Source organism: Odontomachus brunneus, unplaced genomic scaffold, assembly GCF_010583005.1.
Source record: "Odontomachus brunneus isolate Ranch 3 - 2012 unplaced genomic scaffold, Obru_v1 Obru_scaffold_064, whole genome shotgun sequence".
NCBI classification, from domain to species: domain Eukaryota; kingdom Metazoa; phylum Arthropoda; class Insecta; order Hymenoptera; family Formicidae; genus Odontomachus; species Odontomachus brunneus.
The window spans coordinates 965,317-981,499 of NW_022639514.1; the positions used below are offsets into that span (position 1 = coordinate 965,317).

Consider the following 16,183-nt stretch of genomic DNA (forward strand, 5'->3'; position numbering starts at 1 on the left):
ATATATATATATATATATATATATATATATATATATATATATATATATATATATATATATATATGATATTTAGTTATCATACAATTGGTTTAAAAAAGAACAATAACAAATTGATGAGCCAGGAATTATCGTAGAAGTAGACAAAGTTAAAATTGGAAAAAGAAAATTCAACAAAGGTCGAAGAACTTTGAAAAGACAGTGAATATTTGGCGTCATTAAACGTAATATTGAAACAGCTTTAATTGTCCCAGTAGAGAACCGATGTTCTGAAACTTTATTGCCATTAATTCGTAAATAAATTGCTCAAGGATCAATTATTTATAGTGATTGTTGGCGTGCATGTAATGATCTCAAAAATGAAAATTATATTCATAAGACTTAATTATTCTGAAAATTTCGTGGATCCTAACATCCAAGTACATACACAAAATATAGAGAGATTGTAGAGAGAATTGCGCGCTAATATTCCTCGTTTTGGCATTCAAGAATATCATTATAAATATTATATTGCTGAATTTTTGTTTAAAAGATTGTATGCCTTTCTGATAAATGTATTGATGTTTTCTTTGAAATAATAAGCAAATTGTATCCAATAAATACTTCAATGTATTTGTAATATTTTATTTTTTTAAATGGTTCTTCTTAAATGGGTTATATTACTAAAATATGGTAAAACTAATTCTAACTTAACCCATCATGTATGGTTTAGAATATTTTATTAGATTGATTAGGTTTAGAGTTAGTTTTTTGGAGAGGAGGTGCGGGAGAGGGGCGGAGCCCCGCATATACGTGTACTGTTTATCATATTTCCGTATACACTATGTGCAAAAATTACATTTTATTTATAAAATTTTTTATTGAATAACTTTTTAACAAACAACGAGCGATGGCTGAAACCTTTTGAATGTTACTCAAGAGGATAACCTCTACCATATATATGAAGTTCAAGATTATCGGTGCTGGGTCCGCTTTTGTAAAGGTTAACCCTTTTTTTTTTTAATTTGCTTATGCGCTGTATTTGATGACTGATTATTGCAAATATTTTATATGTCAAAGTAGGTTGATATATATACTTATGACGTGTGAAGAAAAATAGATATCCTTAGCAATTTTTGCTGGATCATTCGTATGCACGCATATTGCTGTCGGGACATGCATGCCTAATCGCGAAAAATAAAGCTTGTAGTTTGATAGTCTGCGACATGGTTTACGATCATTTCTAACTGGTCGTATATCGACTCACCGTACCAGTAGTTGTTCATAAAATCTAATCGTTCTTGTGTCCATCGGCGATTACGAAAGTGTACGCGTTACCATTCTGGCGACTGTGTTTCAAATTGTACAATAGGACCGACGTGAAAGAAAAAAAACAACAAATCGAAGAAGACGTACGTCTAATGTTATAATAATGTTTTTAAAAATATAGCTTATATATAGTTTTTTGCATTTGTTATTAATTAAAAGAGAATAAGTTTCACAACTATTATTTTTTAATTCAATGCTTTTCATTTTAACTGTCTTGGCGCAACATCACTTTTATAGACATTTGCATGAAATAACTACATAGAAAGAAAAAATAATTTTTATTTATGTGCCGATAAGATTGTGTCAAATGATTTTCATAGACTTCCAAAATATTTAAAAAAGAAAGATAATAATAAATAAACGTGAAGGTTTGTCGTACCTCCATAATTATTTTTAAGCCTTGCGCGTCGGGTAACCTGTTGTTTCTACGTGCCTCTTTGAGGAGATTAACGAACCATGTACATGGTATCCAATAAGTGTTAAACTCGACACTCGGCACCGACTGGTATAATTCGAGCTCCAGCGTAGTCATGAAGCCTGCAACATCCTCGTTAATTTTTAATTGTCACCACGACGACTATGGCGACGGTCGTTCCGAGTCATTTACCAGAATCAACAACATGATCGAGGGTAGGAAATCGTCTCTTTACTGCTGAGCTGATGGAACGTAGGACAAGTATCAAGGAGAGATTCAAATAACGCATCAGAGACCTCCGCAGCATTCGACTGTACTCGTCATTTCCAGTGATGTAGAGCGCTACGAGATGCATTACTCTATAGAAAAGAGGAATCAGATTTAGAAAAATTTAGAAACATTAAGTTTAAAGTATCAAGAAAGAACTATGCTTATTCCTTTTATCTTTTTCAACAATTCAACAGTCTAAAGCTATCTACTTTAATATTTTGTTTTACAGATATTACTAACCCTTTAAGGCCCAGTGTAACTAATTATATACATTCTTTAAGTTTTTCCCATATGTTTTATATCGGCAAATATTTTATATTTATATTAATGATACAATACTATCAATTTATTATAAATAGAACTATTTTTATTTTTCATCCCAAGCCAATATATAACAATTGCATGCAGAGCGGAATCATTGACGCTCAAAATTATGTGTGTATATAAAGTTTTTCACGAAAAAAAGAAGCATGTTTTATTTTTTCAATTTTCTATCGATGCTATCTTAACATATAAGGTTCATGCTTTTATGTTTATTATTATTGTTATAAGACTTATTAAATTCTGTACCTGGGGCACAGGAACAGGAATACACACAATTATATATATCCAGAAAATCACACTTCTTGATAGTCAATTTTATTCAAATCTTAAAACTCTATCAGAACTATCTTTTAAGACTATTCTATAAAGAAAAAATTTTATTCGGACAGATTCGATGGGTTTTAAGGAGTTAAGAACAAAAAAACTACTAGCAGTGAATAATAAAAGTTCCTTAAATTTTTAAAGATGTTATTTTTTATTATTAAAAGAATTAATTAAAAATTGTAATATGTATTATTTTAATATTTCTATAGACTTACTTGTCAGGCCATGGTATTGCCTTGTATTGCTTCCACCATCTTTGTGCGACGTAGGATACGTAAAATCCGAGCACAAAACTCAGTGGGATCAGTTTAATCAAGGTGTCGCAGTAGACAACGACTTTTTCGAACTCCCTGTAACATATTACACGTTACATTAATTAAAGATATTTAAAAAAATATTATTAAAACAATCTTATTCAAATCAATTGTACTCTTGCAAATACTCTATTGAAAAATACAAAACAATTTTATACACTCTACAAAAGTAATGATATCAAGAGCTTTATGCCAAGTACGAATGATTAATTATTTCAGTTTTTACTTTTATAAACATATGTGGTTTTGGTTATATATTTATAAATTAAATATATTATTAATATATTAGTAATATATTATTAAATAAAAAATAAAATAATTAGAGAAATAATTAGAGAAATAATTAAAAAAATTATAACTTACTTAATAATTATAATTATTTTTACTTAATATAATTAACTTAATATAATATAATTTATTTAATTATAATTTTTTACATTATTGTATTTTCTAATTATTTTATTTTTTATTTAATAATATATTACTAATATATTAATAATATATTTAATTTATAAAAATATAGCTAAAATCACATATATTTATAAAAGTAAAAACTGAAATGATTAATCATTCGTATTTGGCGTAAACTTTTTGATATTATAATATTATTTTTGTAGAGAGTATAAAATTGTATTTTTCAATACAGTATTTGCGAGAGTACAATTGATCTGAATAAGGTTGTTTTAATAATATTTTTTAAATATCTTTTAGCTGAGCTTTTGTTGTAATTTATTTATAACGATTTTTTTTGTAAAGACAAATAATGCTAACGCGCGTGCATCATTCTTTTTTTTACTTTTTTTGGAAAAATAATTTTGTTTTTATACCATATCTTTTTTTATAAAATAATATTAAACACTGAAAACGAGTTTCTTTGTAATAAGTTTATACGTTGAACTTGGACACTGTAAATATTTAGGTATACATAAAAAGCAGGTTCTTTAAATTTTTGTTTCAGAATAATTCATTTTTATAAAAAATGTGTCTCTGTCTCTCTGTCTTTCTCTCTCTCTTATTATTTATTATTTATTTATTATTTTATTATTTATATTTTGACATCTATACAGTCTATTTAATTTAATAAATTACGAGTCGGTAAATCACTAATCATAATATATATCTCCTTTTTTTCTTTTTCATCTTTTTGTTACCACCGTATTTATTTTTCTTACTATTTTTCTTCAAATAGTTTAATATTTATTGCATTTAGTTCTCTTTCTCTGTCTCTCTCCCTCCTCTCTCTCCCTCACCCTTTCCCCCTTCTCTCATTCTCTCTCACATAGTCTCTCCCTTTCTCTCTTTACAATATTGTTCCTTTCTGTCTAATAATGAAATGTAACGGTAACAACATACTTTTTTTATGAATAACGAGTAATAATGATGAATTACTTTTAAAAAGTAACCTTCTCATTTTACTATCTTGCATCTCTCTATTTCTATCATTTCTATTTTATGTTCTTTATATGCATAAAATGATATACGTGATTAATTCAGCACACTTGTAAAAATGTCCGGATGCTTTCTTTTAACGCAAACAACAAATATAAATTTTGCTACGTTGATTTTACGGCTGTTTATTGATTGTTCATGTTGAAGGAAAGCATTCAAACATTTTTACAAGTGAGCTTAATTGATTAGGAGTGTCTTTTTGTGCATATATTTTTTATCTCTATGTATATCGTTATATATAAAATTTGAATACGATTTCTTGCTTCTGACATCATTAAACAAGGACAGTCTTAGCGAGTTATTATAATATAACACGGTCGGCCGCGAGTTGCTTTGCGCTAGCACTTGGCTTCGCGACACTCCCGTGTCACTCCCGTGTCACTTGATATGTGCTAATCGGGACACTCCCGTTGTCCCGTCATCTAACAGAGAAACATAGTCAACTGACACTTTCTATATGGAGACGACGATGACGATCCCGCTGTCCCGCCATCTAACGGAGAAACATAGTCAATTGACATTTTCTGTATGGAGACGACAACGACGACGTTTCTTACGTTCCTGATTCCTGATTTCTGATTTTGAGCTAAGATATCTCAGCTTCTAGAGCACGTAGAAAAGAAGTAAAGACAGTTTTATGAAGTAATATAAACCTAAGGAATTGATTAAACCCATCCAGAACCTCATCCGTTCAGTCGAACGCGAAATCTTGCTTGTGTTAAACTAAAGTCGTCGCGTAAGTATACACGGTCGGCCGCGAGTTGCTTCGCGCTTGCACTTGGCTTTGCGACACTCCCTTGTCGCTTGATTTCAATAGCCATATAAAGCATATTAAGTCATCTATCTCTAATTTACTAATATTATATAATGAATTAAATATAATTTGATTACGTATAATTAATCATAAATTAATTATCAATGTGTGTATGTGTATGTGTGATGAAATAATTACTGGTAAAATTAATATATATTTCACATTTGTATTTAATGCTTTTGGAATGAAATTAATATTACTAGACTGATTTATGTATTTTGAGTGAAATGCACTCACTTTTTTTGAAAAGCAGTGAAAGCATGCCGATAAAGTGCGGACATGGTACCAAAGAGAAGTAGATAGAGCAGCAGTTCCCTGTAGATGAGCTTGTAGAGGGAACCGCGCCACATAAACAGGAGTCTGGTGAATCCACCGCTGGTGGAGCTGGCGACCTCGTACTGATAAGAGACCGTCATGTTTTATCCATTCAGGAACACCGTGGCAGTTTCTTCTCGAGAACGACGCGCTCGCGAGCACGTTGTTACTCATACTTCCAAAAGTTTACTCCTATCAAATCTAAAACAACATAATACTGCAATGATTATGATAATCAATATAATCAATCATAGCAGTGAACTACGTTTAGCGATATGCTGAGAGCTTTTGAAATCTCTCTCTTGTGTTTTATTTAATTTAGAAGAATTGAAATAAATTCCTATAGTGATATTAAAATTAATTTATTTCTAATTTCTTCCAATAATATGTTACATTTTATAATCAATAACAATTAGCTATTGTCTTCTTATGTTCTGTTAGGTCCGGATTCAAAAGATCAGTAACAATGAAAGGGATGTTAAAGAACGTCTAGGTTGAACGGTACAGGAATACAACTAGCGAGCCGATAAATTAGCAAGCCTGCAATGTGAATCAATGACTAGAAAACTTGATTTTATATTGTCTGACAGATGTTTGTTTATAGATTTATGAGGAATTTATGTAATTCCTTGACGGTGATTCTCCTTGAGATAGTATGTGATCTTGAACGAGAAATGAAAATATAGAATATAAAGGAACAAGATCCTAGGAAACCAAAATTAATTATACAGGATGTCTAAAAAAAATAGAGAGGGAGAGAGAGAAAGAGAGAGAGAGAGAGAGAGAGAGGGGGGAGGTTAGAAAACGCTTGTGTAAATATAGGTTAGATTAAAATAAATGCAAAATTTCTCTACAATCTCACAAACAACCAAAAAATTGTTGATTTATTAATTAAAGAAAATTGGTGAATGATCGCGTGTGATGCAGTGTAGAGTGCGATGGAAAATACAATTTCCATTGTATGCTTGTATATTAGATTAAATTTAATAAAAAAGCCCTGTATCGTTTTGTAAAATAACTACATAGGTTTTTGAGTTGAAGAAGTTTAGTAAATAATCGCGCGCAATTATTCGCTAATTTTCTTTACTTAATCCACTGTAAAAAAAGGCATGTAAAAGATTTAATTGTTGTCGCTTTTTCGCGATGCTGATTGGTTCTCTCGCTTAGCTCACTTTATGTGGGCTGCGACTTGTTTCGTGTCGTTTATGCCTGTCAAATTATCTGTCATCGCGTTGGTTAGCTCATGAAGAAAAGAATACAGAAGAGATATAAATTATAAGAACAGAAAAATAGAGAATATAGAAGCATAGAGAAGAAAAACGTAAAAGAAAGAGCAGATAAAGAGAGAAGCATATTATTTAGGTAAAAATAAATGTAAGAATAAGGTAATTTTATAAGGTAATTTAAAAGATCATTAATGATAAAGATACTAAAAGATACTAAATAACGCGCGCCTGTAATATTCTAGTAATTAAAAAATCTATATAGCTATTTATAAAATGGTAAGGGATTTTTTCCAATGTTACTTAATCATTTTATTTTAAAAGAGAATTAATTCTAGATTTACAGGAAAAGTTATTATGATTACGTTATTTTCAAATGTGAAGTAAATTATCGAGTGTCTATGTTTGCGATTAATTCAAAGAAGTTAGATTAATTCTCTAGCCAAAAATTTTAAGAAAGGGGCTATATTATTAATACAAGTTTCAGCATAAACATTGTTCCAGTATATGATAAAAAATAATTCGTCTTATCTATTAAAATAAATAGAAAATATATAAGTTGTTATATTAATCTTCTATTGAGTATTATTTATTGCATAGAACATATCAACATGAACAAACACCCTATTTTTGTCAGCAGCCGTAACTATCCGCATACTTTTACGTCTAGTATTCTTGCAGTTTTCGAAACGCAGCGAGTGATATTTCGCTGTCGCAGCTTCACTGAGGTTGGTGCCAGTAGACAATTAATTTGCCCTATTGTAAAATACAATTTCGCAACTTTTCCACGAACGACGGGGCGCGTATATCATTTTCGGCTCTAGTTTTGTTCAAAACAACCGCGCGTCGTTAAAGATTGGTTTACGATCACTCGTGGCGCCAAATGATTATTCTCGCAGAGCACACCGTCGAAAAAGAATCCCTTTAAGAAAATTTCCGATCTATAAGGGATTTTCTTGCGATTTAAGATCGTCACAGTGACACTTGGAGCGAGCGCTCGCGGTCGCATCATTTGCCAAAAATAAGCCGCGAGATGCGAAACGCCGACTAAAAGCGGAATGCTTTAGGCCTAAATTCGTCTATATGTATTAATACCATAAAAGTGATCATAATTATAATATAGGTGGAATCGCATTTACCTGAAAAGAAAATGAAAACTACTAAATGAACAAAGTTGTCATCGTAAGAGATTTTTGGTATTGATAAACATATAAATTAATGAATATGAAGTTCAGTAAGAGTATATAATATGCATTATTATGATTGAAGATACCTAATTTAATCCGATTAAGTTAAAAGTTTCCAATTAAATATTGAACAATAGGTTATATTATTGATTTTTTAGACTTTCGCGGTGTCCATGCATATTAGATTTGGTTTCCGTGTTTGAGCCGCGTGGAGTCATCTTTGTTTGATTCCGACGTTTCGCGAACATTTCAGTCCGCTTCATCAGGGAGGAACGACCCGATGCTATATGACCCGATGTCGAAGGTTATATTATTACTTTCTATTATAATAACTTTGCATGATATTATCTTCGCCTATTACTATTATTTCGTATATTACTATTTGTCTAAATCTATTTTTTATATTTACACACAAGAAATCACAAGAAATTTTTATATTCACGTCACGCCTTCAATTTTTTTAATGTGTTAATTTAATTTTGTCTGAAGCGCAGCTCGTTCTAAACGCTTTGTATGCATATTTCGTCATAGCTGTGAGCTGGACAAAGTCTCAAGTTGCATACGATGTGACGCCAAAAACGGTCGTGCACGTCACAAGTGAGACGTCATCGTGCCAACAACGTGTGGCGACTCAAGAGTCTCGGTGTGGCTATGCATTTTTTTCTCTAGGAGCACACCGTAAATAATGTCTAATAGCCTCTTGGGAATCGCGCCAGTATGCGACAGCAACGGTAAATATAACTTTGGGCGTCGATATAATCACTGTGTCTGGGTAAACACACAATTTACACGAGATTTCCGGGCGTGTGACCTTTGCGGCTGCACCTTGGGACGCACTTTGTCGATCGACACCTCGAGAGTGCATTTATTGCAGCCAGAACGGCTCGTTCGCAACTACGGCGGTTGCCTTCGCGCACTTGGCACATTAGTTGTTATTATTCGATCTCTTAAGCATTTGGAATGTCTAAGAAATAAACTGACTTCTTTTGCAATTTTTATTAGAATTATTTCCTGCACGGAAAAAAGTTTGATTGGATGTATTAATTTTTGGTGAAAAACAAATGATTCAGAAATTCCCCTTGAAATTATTAGAATTCTGTTTAAGTTGACTAAAAATCTTGATAATTTAGATAGAATTTTGATAACATTAACCAGAATTTCTGAATCACCTATATTTTACCAGAAGTTAGCTCATCTAGCCAAATTTTTCTTCTGTGTAATTATGATAAAAAACACACATATATATACTTGGAACATATGAAAAAGAGATTCCGTTTTTCAGGATTCAGATCAATTTTTCTGTAATACTCGAAGTTTAGTTATTTAGTTATATAATAGTATATTATAAGATAATTTTTATTAAAATATTAATTCATTAAAAAAATGTCTTTAATTGGAATTTCTCTTCGCACAATCTGTAGGGGTTCCATTTATTACAATTGTATTTAAAATATTAGATTACTCTTTAAACAAAGTTCAATCTTTGTCTTCAATAAGAATCAAACAAAGTTGAATCCACGCGGCTCAAACCCGGAAACCAAATCTAATTAGATTACTCTCTTGAAATTTTTTTTATTAAAATAAAAGTTATCAAAATTATTAATTATATAAATCATGTTTTAGACATCCCAGACTTTCTAATTACAGATTATTACAATACAAAAATTTGGAAACTTTAAGTGGATAAATGTTACGAGCAAAAAGTAATTTGACATTAAAATAACTGAAAGTCTGGCTTCTGGTAGTATTAACATATGAATATTTGTTAAAAGCTAACGTGACGGATTTGGGTCACCATGTATAATAATTTAAATAATTCACGACAGGTAATTTTACGGTCAACGTAAACATATTGCATGTTTCTGTAACGTAATCCGTGAAATTATCGCACCTATCGAAGCTCATGGCATTCTTGGCCGGCGAGCTGTTACATAAAATAAGCGACGATTCGCATTGTATCGCATCGCTTCGCTTTCAATTCGAACATATCCAGTCTATCATGCATATCTTATGTGAACGGATAGCTTCCGTGCAATACTTTCATTCTTAGTCATTCGTGTCGTGACCAGGTGTCGGTATAGCGCGCGCTTGCAATCGCGGGCACGATGACGCCGTTAATAATACGGTATACGCGACGTCGTCGGCGTGTCTGACGGATCGTCTGATGGTCGCACTATATTTCCGCGCGACCTTACCGAAAATACACTCGAGGAGCGCGCGTCGGTCTTTCTCTCTCTTGTTGGCGAAATGTGGAATTTAAAATTCTTTCATAGAAGGATATCTTTTGTGCGTTATTGAATTAGCTTCCAATTAAGGAATAAATATAACGTAAATGTGTAAATGCTTCAAAAGCGATATATTAACATAGAATATAAATAAATAATTAAAACGGATAATTAATCTTATAAATTTGTTAATTATGTCATGTCTTTCGCCTGTACATGTATGACATGTTCGAAAATCTTGAGCTTATCTTAAGCTTATCTTGAGCATATAACTAGGTACAGGAAAGTTCATTTATAAAATTAATAGCGCACATAATTAAGCTTCAAATAAAACCACGTTATATTGCACATCTGAGATAACATGCTTTGTAAATTATTTCTTTCACTCGTATCTAGAACTGATAGCAACACAATGAGTCTATACTTTATATAAAAAGTCATATTTTCAATACTTTATAATTTGAAATAGCAATATATTAAGCAGAAATGGTAGAATTTAATTGGGTTTTGTTGATATACATAGTGAGTTGAATGCTTTTAATTAAATTGAACTGGCGTCACAAAACTATCCTCAGTCTCTGCTGTTAATTAGAAATTAAATCATTTAACCTTACTGACGTGTGGGAAATCTTGAATATCGGTGTTTGAATATCGGGCAAGGACATGTCTACGTAAGGGTCTGTATTAACAAACATATAAATGAATATGTTGTAAATTTACAAATTTGTATTTAGTTACAAATTTTATCTTTGTATTTATTGGTTGATATCTATTAATCTATTAATACAAGGTAAATATTTAAATTAAAATGAGGTTATAGTTTAGATAAACAAAAAATAGGAGGTTTTTATGAATTCTTTAAAAATAAAAAGTATTAATATAGAGCTTCGACTATATAGTACTTATCATTTAAGTATAAAATATCATTTTTTTTTATTTGAAAGAATAAATTTTTGTCGTCCAGATTTTTATATTGAGCGTATTATATTGTCGCTAGACGTTTCTAACTGGTAAATAATATTATAGTTTATGTAATAATCTGAAATAAATGGGACAAGAAAATTAAAATAATTGTATTAAATTTACCGGAGAATGTTTTTTATATGCCTTTGTTGATTTTTTTATATGTAGAAAATTGAAATTTAATTAAATGGCGGCACTTCGAAATTACGAATTATGTTCTCCTTCTCCTTTTTTTTATTTAGTGTCGCGAGAAAAATACGAATTTTATAAATTTTCCAATAGATTTCGATTCATCCTCCAGCAAATATTTAATATACTTTTTAAATTTTCTTGTTCCACACATTTGTTTTATTGTTTCATTATATTTTATTATATAAACTATAGTCTTGTCCATTAGTCGGAGGCGTCCGGTGTACTGAGCACAAAAAACTGCACAAATTATAATTTTTAAAAACTAATGGTTAAAATAATGTTTTTATAATTTACAGTGATAAATGGTATAGGCAAAACTTTATATTTATTTCTTTACCCATTTCTTTGAAAAAAATTCATAAACATTTTATATTTTTCTGTTATCTTTAAACGAGAACCTGTCTATTATTAGATTAGATGTTTATAGAAATGTACAGGATTATTTATTCTTTTTCCGTTAATGTAAAAGAAACGCCGTTGAAATTCATATGCATTTTGTGAGTCAACTGTATTCGTATATAAAGCTGATTGTGAAAATCATCATCATTATTTAAATATTCATTACGTTACATGATGCGTCCCGAGGTAAATACTCTCATAAATATTTACTATTTCGCGGAAACGTGTGAATTTTCAATAGACAAAATTTCCGCTTTCATGTTTACAAGTGTACTTTTATGCATCTTAACATGTTTTAACTAGATATCATTGTACTATTCGAACTTTGCTGCATTCTATATTTAATTTATGCATCCCGTCCCCCTCTTCTTCTCCTAGACAACACAATCTACTGAAAGATATCTTAAAGACATTTAAAGGACGTCTCATTCCTTTTAGACGTATATTGAACGTCTTTAAGACATCTTTTAGAAGTTGTGCTTGTCTGGGCTTGGTGCACACTTGATTATTAAACGGTTTAGACAGTTTGTACAGATCTGTTTAGGAATGAAACGCGATAGCATAGGTATGCAAATTACACGGGCTTGCGCAGTAATTGGTTGTGACAGCAGCCCAAAAGACAATACAGGGTGTGAAAATCAAATGCAGCATCTGATCGGAGCAAATTTTTTATTTTGTTTTTTAAACGTATCTGAATAAACTATCTAAAACGTTCTGCAAACGGATACACACACACACACACACACATATATGGTAAAATTCTTTGATATTTTGTGTGTGTAGTCTTTCACATATACCGCGTAGCATATAGAGAGAATATTACAGTTGTCTTTTTTCATATAAATTTTTTTTAATTTTATTATTTTATGTTTTTGGAAATGCAGGAATAAATAGTTAGCAAACTCTATTTTGCTAACATAATAAATTTCGCTGAAAACATAGCAAGTTTCACTAGAAACATAGCAAATTTTTTAATAGCTCATTTCTCTTAGTTCTCTATAAAATATAAATAATACATACAAAACATATGAAACGAAAGGGTAATTAGTTATTGCAGAATATGTCGATATATTCCTCGATTACAATATTTTATAGTAATTTTTACTATAAAATTCTCTCCGTGTAGTTTTTTTAACAATATTGTATAAAGTATGCTTAAAAGCTAATGACAATTTTAATATCGACTCACCATGCAACGTGTATTCTTTTTTCAACTATACTTAGTACGTTTGTTATCTCTCTCCTGGCATAGAACTATTTTTCATCGCACACACCGATACATTCGTCGAAAATGTATTTTCACCGTTTTCACATCACGCGCTGTCGCGTTGAATCATAAAAATTTATCGACAAGAAGTCGACGTCCCTTCCGGTTATGCAATTTACGAAACTAGCTTTTTGTAGCGACGACTGATTTGACTATATGTGATGTGAGAGCTAATTTAAAATTTTCGTTAGCCGTCGCAATCAATTGACGTCATGCAGTCTTCGGGAAATATTAATAACTTCCTGATATGCAGCGTTCATTTTAATCCTTTACTACAGCACTTTTTCAAATAAACATTCAATCCATTGATCAAAAGGCTACAGCAACAATAAACTGTTTCTTATTCTTCTTTTAAGTTCTATTTTTCCACAACAATCCCCAAAACCAGCTGTTGAATTTAATATCGAACTGCCACTGAATATATATCATGTTAATTATACATTATAGAATTTAACGAATTATTCGTTCTCATAATACGTTTAAATAGTAGAATAAAAAAGATATTCGGCATACCAACTCGTTTAATCACAATTATAACAGAGATTCCACAATGTTCGGAGCATCTCTCTGTCGTTCGTCATCTATCGCTAGCAACAACCCGAATTCACGTATTTCATTTTTCTTAATTCACAACCAGAGATTTCTGTTTATAAACGGAGAATCTTCTTGCACTCCATGATTCGTCGCTTCTCAAGGCCATCCAAGATTTCTCGCGTGCTCCGAAGTTTCCCGGAGCGGAAGCGTTCTCGCTTTTGAACAGTCGGGATCGCTGAACATCTGGAGATTGCACCAGGATTAAATTCTAGCCGGAAAATCGCGAGATAACCTCGTCGGAAATCGCGAGTCGAAGACTTGTCGCGAGGTGGCAGGAAACGCGATACTAACGCGATCCGAGACCGAGAGGATTCGTCGTGGGCTGCGCACTTGGCGCTTGTCGGCGACGAACTGGTTGCGTATGGAGACGCGCGTCGTTGCATAGTCGACGGAATATTAAACATTGCTGCTGGGCAATCCCGATTTGATGGCAGATGCCCAAAATCTAAAAAGGGCCGAATGTCAAGCTCACGCATGTAGATCGCGTATGTCTCCGGCAATCTTCTCCGCTTTGCGTTCCTCTGATCATTAGAAGTGAGTGAAAAAAATCTATAATGTTGATTTTGCACGCGAAACAGTCGAAATTCCGCAACTAAACAATGCTAAAGATGCCTGTGAAACCTTCGATGAAAGAGATATCTAAAATATTAGAATATTGTTTAGATTTTATTTTGATGTCTTTTAGATTCTTTATAAAGTTAATTCTCTCATATCACGGGACTGAGTTCTATTACATTGGAAACGTTATGCATACTTGATTCTCTAGTAAGTAGTATCTATAAGTAGTAGCAATAATAAAAAATATGTTCTTTACAACCCCTGATTTTCTTGATTTCTTTCTTCTGTTTTCAATTATCTTGAAGCTGTTTAGTTTATGAAGAAATGTAAAAGTATTAATATACATGTAAAAATATTAATATATGTTTTGGTTTAAAGATGAGCAATCTCCTAAGGACATATAGGGAGGTGAAATTTCAAGTAAAATTAACTCTATAAATTCATATAAATTTTTTAGTTATCCCTTATAATTTTGAATCAATATATTTCATTTTAATCAATTTTAACTTAATTAGCTCAATTTTAATAGTTTTACGCAAAATTATTACCTTATTGTTTAATATTTTGTTTGTTTTTCGGACTTGGATCGTGTCTTCCTTGTATTTAAAAAACAAGCAAAATATTGGATAACACCGCCTATAATATCAAATCTTATTATTTGAATAAAATTTTACTTCCCATCACATTCAAATGCGTTTTCTTTGAAAACGATTCGTTCTTTTAAAATTATACACAAACAATAATATATTTTTTTAATTCTCCATTGCCCTTGTTCGATTGACAAACAATACTATTCTCGTATGAGTGGAATATCGCGTCTGTTATTAATTAAATATTGAAAGGGCTAAACCTGACAAGTATTGGGAATGTGCATTAATATTAAGAGATTTCTGGTAAAAATACGGCTTTATTGTAAAAAAAATGGTTACAAATTAATCATTCAAAATATTGTCCATCGCTAGCCACTACTTTTTCCCATCTTTTTGGTAATAGGTGGATTCCTCGTCGAAAAAACGACACATCTCTTGAGGCTATCCACGAATCGACCCATTTTTTGATATCTTCATAAGAACAGAAGCGCTGCTCAGACAGGCTATGAGTCATTGATCGAAATAAGTGGTAATCGAAAGGAGCAATATCTGGAGAATACGGCGGGTGTGGTAGGACATCTCAGTTAAGCGCTTCTAACGTTTCTTTGATCGGTTTCGCAACATGTGGCCGAACGTTGTCGTGCTGGAAAATCACTTTGTCCTATCTTTTCGCGTTATCTGGCCCTTTTTGCTTCAATGTTCGGTTAAATTGCATCAACTGTTGTTGGTAGCGTTCCCCAGTGATGGTTTTATTGGGTTGGAGCAGCTCATAATACACTACACCCTGCTAATCCCACCAAATACAAAGCATGAGCTTGGCGCCAAGAATATTCGGCTTTACCGTCGATGTTGATGATTCGCCTGGCCTGCACCATAATTTCTTGCGCTTCGGATTATTGTAGCGTATCCATTTTTTATCACCCGTCGCGATACGATGCAAAAAACTTTTTCTTTTGTGTTTTTGAAGCAACAAGTCATTTTGCGCCTTTCGGCGCCCTCAGCTTCAACTCGTACGGCACCCAATTTCCTTGCTTTTGAATCATTCCAATGGCCTTCGAACGTCTGGAAATCGTTGATCGATCAACATTTAATGATTCTGCAAGTTCTTTTTGTGTTTGACTCGGATCTTGATCGAGTAAAGCTTTCACTTCCTTATCTTCAAACTTTTTCGGCTGGCCTAGATGTTCCTTGTCTTTCACTTGTCAAAATCACTTTTTTTTATAACGTCGAAACCAATACTCACATGTTGAAATCGATGGAGTATAATTACCATAAGCATTCGTTGACTTTCAGCAGCACATTACTTCAAATGGAAGTAAAAAAGCAAAGCTTCCCGCAAATTGCGTTTTGTTGGTACAAAATTCGACATATTCAATTTTCAAAAAAACAATGTTGTTTATACATCGGCAAAATGACACATACTGAAAACTAAAACCACATGATGGTGCTTTGACA

At 31.9% G+C, this 16,183-nt stretch overlaps 1 protein-coding gene across 5 annotated transcripts in view; it reads right to left on the minus strand.

Moving 5' to 3' along the window:
* LOC116846444 (bestrophin-4-like) overlaps window positions 1-13,968 on the minus strand; it is a 29,250-nt gene extending 15,282 nt beyond the window's left edge. Inside the window, exons 1-6 of one of the 5 annotated variants that reach the window (XM_032820252.1) lie at window positions 13,872-13,968; window positions 12,909-13,763; window positions 5,453-5,731; window positions 2,854-2,988; window positions 1,913-2,079; window positions 1,685-1,842 (exon numbers count right to left, since the gene is read on the minus strand). In XM_032820252.1, coding sequence (XP_032676143.1) covers window positions 1,685-1,842; window positions 1,913-2,079; window positions 2,854-2,988; window positions 5,453-5,631 — 639 coding nt within the window. In that variant the 5' untranslated portion in view covers window positions 5,632-5,731; window positions 12,909-13,763; window positions 13,872-13,968. Of the gene's footprint in view, window positions 1-1,684; window positions 1,843-1,912; window positions 2,080-2,853; window positions 2,989-5,452; window positions 5,732-12,908 lie in introns of all 5 variants that reach the window. The other 4 variants (XM_032820250.1, XM_032820249.1, XM_032820253.1 and 1 more) reach the window with 4 other exon arrangements.
* Between the last annotated feature and the right edge of the window lie 2,215 nt (window positions 13,969-16,183).